This window comes from Sinocyclocheilus rhinocerous, unplaced genomic scaffold (assembly GCF_001515625.1).
Source record: "Sinocyclocheilus rhinocerous isolate Xijiao unplaced genomic scaffold, SAMN03320098_v1.1 scaffold218, whole genome shotgun sequence".
NCBI lineage: Eukaryota > Metazoa > Chordata > Actinopteri > Cypriniformes > Cyprinidae > Sinocyclocheilus > Sinocyclocheilus rhinocerous.
In genome coordinates this window covers 353112-359527 of record NW_015664181.1, presented here as the reverse complement: position 1 = coordinate 359527, position 6416 = coordinate 353112, and the positions used below count along the sequence as shown (strand labels likewise).

At 35.8% G+C, this 6416-nt stretch overlaps 1 protein-coding gene across 1 annotated transcript in view; it reads left to right on the top strand.

Moving 5' to 3' along the window:
- Window positions 1-2505: 2505 nt before the first annotated feature.
- Window positions 2506-6416, top strand: part of LOC107729743 (solute carrier family 2, facilitated glucose transporter member 1-like) — a 14187-nt gene continuing 10276 nt past the window's right edge. The window contains exon 1 of the mRNA XM_016540417.1: window positions 2506-2839. Within this exon, the coding sequence (XP_016395903.1) occupies window positions 2825-2839 (15 nt within the window). The 5' untranslated portion in view covers window positions 2506-2824. The remainder of the gene's footprint in view (window positions 2840-6416) is intronic.

Sequence of the window (6416 nt, the reverse complement as noted above, 5' to 3'; positions counted from 1 at the left end):
TTTGCCACTGATTATTCAAACGTGAGTTTAGAGCAGTGTAGAGTAGCGCTTGTTGTTTGTGTAAACAGTCATTATAATCTGTAATTATGTCCCCACTGGATGCAACAAATGCCTCGTTTGTAATGGGTTTTATTTGTTTTGTCTCGCCGTGACTGGAGACGGCATCACTGTGTATTAAGGGGCGTAACATTTCCGTCACACGCTTGAGGTATTCGGCCAATCACAACGCACTGGATAGCTGGCCAATCACAGCACACCTCGCTTTTCAGACCGATGAGCTTTGTAAAAATCGACGCGTTTCAGAAAGGCGGGGCATAGAGGAGAAACAATAATGTACAGTATGTGGAAAATAATGTGTTTTTTTAACCTTAAACCGCGTAAACACATTTCATTACACCAAATACACATCATAATGTTCTTTTTAGCAACATCATATGACCCCTTTAAATTTTATTTCTAAAAATGTAAACATTAAGTGCCACCATTCAATTTAAACTGTATGGGACTAGAAATATTAGTTGGCTTTAAATAAACAAAAGACAAGGGGTGTGTATGTTCTGATTTAAAGTATATGTGCAAAAATTCTATAATTTTATATAGTTTTATATAAATGTAACTATATAAAATTATTAGTTATATATATATATATATATATAATAGCCTTATAAATTCATAATATTTATATTTAAATAACGCATTGTAAATAATATTTACATCTACATTTAGTCATTTAGACCCTTTTATCCAAAGCTACTGACAAATGAGGACAATAGAAGCAATCAAACTAACAAAAGAGCAACAATATGTAAGTGCAAATGACAAGTCTCGGTTAGCCTAATTATTAATAAACCAAAAGGGTAAGGGGGGATGATAATTATTATTAATTACATATAATTATTTATGTATTATTTTCTTAATGTTATTTATATTATTCAAATTTCAATAGTAAGTGTAGCATTGTAGGGAGTGTTTGTTAAACTTCCAGCAATTCCATGCATCTTATTTAACAGATTATATTCTGACTGGAAATCTTTTAATTTTAGCACCTTCCTGCATTGTATTGTTTCAGAGCTTGATTCACTCCTTTTATGCTCTTCTGAAGGCTTGAGATGACGAACATCCTGGACGGTCATGCTTATTTTATTATTTTCTTTTCTGTCTCCCAGGTTTAGAACATCCATCATTGATTGTTCAGAAATGTCTGTTTTTGTTTTTCGTAGCATATCAAAGAAATTTAACATTTCTTTTGATTATTGTGCCAATGCGTTGTTGTTTCCTGCTCTTGCAGGTTGATTATTTTACTTATGCGATAAGCAGATACTTCCCCACCAACTCGAACAAAACCTCTGTGTCGTAATGAGTTGTTACGTATTACCCCCTCTCATCTCTCGCTTTCCCATGATCCAAAAGAAATTGTCTGTAGGAGTGAGACACAATCGCTCTTTGAGCTTCTCTATAAACACTTGTTCAGTTTGACTGCAAGTCTGGTGGTTTAATCACTGATCTGGTACAAAGGGTCCTGAATAGGCAGCTCATGCAGCACATAGTTACCCGGACACCCGTTTCCTCTCTTGGCAGGATATGATGTCTTTGCATAAGTGATTCTGCCACATAAGCCTGTATATCTCTTAAGACTTTTTTTTTTTTAATGTGTTCATATTTATTTGCCAACATTCATTAATTTACCATAGTAGAGTGGATCTGGGATCAGTATTTATTTACTAATATCTTTAGAATCTATTTTTTTTTAACATGTAAACCAACTATATAAATAACTTTTCTGTCACCACCTACTTTTGTTTTCATTAGATTTCAAAGGAATAAGACATGAAAGGTTTCTTTCTATTTTGATTATGCAAAGAGTTTTATTTGGAAAGATTTTTTTTTCTCCTTACACACTTCCTTACACACTTTTAAAGAAAAACATTTTTTTTTAAGAATCAGAGATTTTCTATCATGCAATGCATTTTCTAAATATTTTTGTGCACCTCTCTCAATGAAACGGTCTTTTCGTTCTATTTTGGCATGCATTTGCTAAATATTCTTAGCATGCCACATAATTATTTTTGTTCTATATGCTGTATAATTCTAGTCCATTCAGTTATGAAATCTTATTATGAAAAGAAACTTAACATTAATGAAAGCACATTTTTAATCGTGGCTTAGTGAACATTGAGGGAGTTTGTATTTAAGAGTTTTTAAAATGAACTTGTTTGAAAAAAATGTATAAAATAAAAATAAACAAAAACTAAAAATGTAAAACTAAAATATTATTAGAAACATTGACTGCATTCTCCAAAGGCATGCTAACTCATTAGCGTCTCAAAACAGACGTGTACTATGGTTAGTGTTATCAAAGAATGACTCAATCTTTCAAGATTCATTCTCTTTATGAGTAGTTCTGCACACTCTTTTACGCAGTCGGTATGAGCCAATCACAGATCAGAATTCCAGTCTAGCCCACCTCACTCTCTACATTGTTGCGTCATACATATACCCGGCGAACCCAGGCAGCGTCTCAGACTCACCGGGTCGAGCTGATAACTTTAGTTTAGTTCAAATAGACCAGATAAGAAAAAGGAGGAGAAATAAACTTATTTAAGGAACTAGGGAGCTGTCAGAAGAAGTTGAAGAGAGGCATCTGAAGGCATTTACTCGGTCTCTCTTTTAAGCTACACCATACTTGGCGAAGCTGTATTTATTTATTGTTTTTATCCTTAATTTTATTTAAAAGTTGAATTCTGACGAAAACCGAAGGGAAAAAGGCGAAGTTTCAACTGACTCAACGTACGGCGAGACGTCATCGAACATTTGACAAGACGTGATGGAGGGCGAAAAGGTAACGCAAAAAACTACTTGTTTTTCTCGTCAAAATGCAAGAATAAACCAACACAGGATAAACCCTAGCAAAACATTATGTGGAAAATGTTATTGGTCTGTAATGGTATTACCGTGTTGTTAAATAGTGTAGTTTAATAGTTCTCTAAATGTCAGTCAGCTATTAGCCGCATAGCCTCGCGAGCCTTCATCTCGAGCTCTAAAAAAAGTGACAAAAAAGCCAAAATAAACCTGTACCACATGTTGAGAGCTGTCACATGGGTAAGTGAGTTGTGATGAACACATATCAAAGTGTTACAGTTTCCTAAAAACTGGTAGGTGTTGATCGTAGTCAGTCAGTCAATGCCGGGAACTCGTTTGTTTAAAGAGGCTGTGTTCTAAAAAACAATTAAGCTGCCTACACAGACAGCATTTTTGGGCATCATACTCGCGTTTTCTGGCTTTGTCTCTATAGCACAATGAGCTGCCTATGTAGACTGCATCTTTAGGTATCAGTGGTGGCGCCTGTGATGCCCTAAAGTGCTGTCTTTGGTAGGTAGCATACTGGGTTTTCAGACAGCCAGAGAATCGTGGTGTACGTGCCCACTTTAATCCATCAGTGGCCAGCTCCTTTTCTTTTCTTTTCTTTTCTTTTCTTTTCTTTTCTTCAATTTCAAGTACTTTGTTGGCATTTTTGGGTTTACATATAGTATTGCCATTTATTATAATATTACACAAAGCAAAAATATGCTCTATACTATTTTCTATATAATATATTTGTTTGCTTATATCATCATACAGATTAGAATTATAGTGGTGTTTTGGTATGTGTGTGCATACTACTTTTAGATGTTTATATATAATGGGGTCGTTGTATATATATTTGGATTGTGTGTATATGTAAGTACATATGACTGCATTTTCTTGACTAAATTCATCTTAAAATTCACCTTAAAATTGATAATAATGTTTTAATTGGAAGGCTCCATCTCTATAGTTTTATTTTGGGCACCATCCAAACTAGCTAGAGCTAGTTTGCTGCTAGAGTTAGAGACTCATACGTGACTAGTAGGCTGTTATACATGACTAACCTAACCTCAGCTGCATGATGATCACCCATGATAGATCAAGTGTCTTTCAGAAATCCTGAGCTTAGCGACTTTACATGATCTTGTGGGTTTTATTTAGTCTTTTATCACGATAAAGCAAACCATAGAAACAAACAACTGGGATGCTTTAGAATTTAAGATGACTGAAATTTATTGGTTTTATACTAAATGTAGTGTGGTTGATATGTTTCTTTAGTTAAATTAGACCTAAAGTATTAAGAAATAAATTCAGCTGTTTTATGCTGTTGCTGCATTTGTTCTAGTGTTTGGTTGACGTGCTGGGAACGATGGAGATGTCCCTAGGGAAAGGAGAGCTACAGCTGGCTTCAAGCTAGGGAACACTTAACATAACCCTGCCAGTAAGGTCGTGTTCTTGACCCGTTCCCAGCACACTGCCTAGTATTTTGCCTGTGTTGTACAGGGCTCTTCATTCAACGTGCACACTTGCGTGCCTCTCTAATGCCAGAGAAACATGCACACGCATTGTTGTTTGTTAAGACAACCCTTGTGCTTAGTCTTTTCATACTGAACCAGCTTCTGATATTAAACAACATGTGAAGAATATATGCTTGACGGGAAGGTTTTAGATATTACGACCGACCATAAAACATGCTTAGACATTTAAAGTACATTTATCACTGTGTATTGTATGAACAGACAGCAGTGCCACACCTGTCACTCACCTGTCAGGTTTTAGTATTTGCGTAGGAGAACAACTTTGTTGTTCTATCTCTTTATTTTCTCCTCCTTTTTCTCCAGATACAGTGGTTGTGTTCTAAACTGAAGGAAGCATTTTTGCTGAATGTATCTCCTAAGGAAATTGGTTTCATATAGACTTCCAAGGCACAATGTCATATCTAATGATCTACAACGCATTCTAGTAACCTTCAGATAACCAAGCAACTATTTAATGATTAAACAAAGATTATTTCCAGGTAAAGATGGAAAGATACAATGAAAAACTGATAATTTATGAATTAATTTCATTCTTTTAATTCTTCCTTCCACCAGTCACTGAACCGCACACATAAGACTGTGGGATATTATTGGCTAAAAACGTTAAACCAACCAGATAAAGGCATCTGAGTTAGGAAGACATTCAATTGAGACGTGCATTGATGTCTTTACCATCATATACTTTGTACGAAGGCAATGTTATTCAGATTTCAGATGTGGTTCAAAACATGTTATTCGGTCTAATCTCTTCAAACTGTTGAAAAATTACAGCTGAGCACCAGGACAGACGTAAAATCAAGTAATTGGGGGTGGGTGTACAGTTGACCTGTACTATATCAAGCAGAACTAACAAGCTTTTAGCGGAAATCTCGATTTGCGAAGAGACATTTGAAGCATTTGATTAAGGATTAAACTTAAAGCAGACTGTCAGAAGACTTAGGCTAATTCTATTTTGCTTTCTCTGGTCGGGCTGGTTTTCTTTTCTTATTTACCCCTGCATGACTGCGTCTCTTGTATGTACTTCCCTGTTAATGTCATCTCAGCCTAATGGGCGCTAATAAAGGGATTTCTAAGCAGAAACGGATTATGGAATGATAGAATTCCAGTGAGGTAATTTATTTCCTTGAAAAATCAAGGGGCGAATCGGTGCTGAGCTGTAATTGTTAATGCCAGACGTTTGAAAGAGAGGGCAGAGTTTTTGCTTGAGGTCATTTACTGTAGGTTATGTAATATTGTTTGTAATACAGCAGTGGTAAATCCTAGCGGGGCCCCATTCCAGTGAAGGATAGCATTGTTAGGACTGGAAAAATACAGAAATGTATGTGTTGCAGTGTGTAAAAGCAATTCAGTGTAGTTGTGAGTGGCTTATGTTAAACCATGATATTAGTGGAGTGACTCCCAGACTTTACAGAAGTAGAAGCTGGCAGATAGATGCTGCTTGAGAAAGAGAACGTGCCAGTCGGAGCATCACCTCAGAGAGAGCGGGAGAGGCAGAAAGAGAGAGATCTTTGTCTTTGTTGCCGGCTAAGCTCTTCTCCTTGAGTACGAACCAGACAGCTTCTGATCTTGCAGGCCTGTATTCATCATTAATTGGCTCAAAATATGTTTGGACACTTAATTTGACTAAAAATGTTTAAATGCCATCGGAATGCCAAACCCAAGTGGCATGTCAAATGCTGGGTTTCTCCGATCTAACCAAGTAAGAAGGTATATTAACACCGTTCATCAAGTTTGCCAGCAAGAAAGTGTTCTAATACTTTAAACAGCATATTTATTGTTTCATTGTTTAAAACTATTTTGCTTTCTTTAAGCAAGAAATAATGTAGAATACACAAAATATTGAGTTGAAAAGTTTTAGTAGTCCGATAAAATCTAAACATTTAACCTAGACCAGACGAATTAACAAGTTCGAACATAGGGTGTGTTATACATGATCATTAATTAACCATTAAATAAATAGAGGAATAAATGCAACCCTCTACGCACACCTTGGCAATATAATCGCCATTGGCTAGTACATCTTTTTGTTTACTC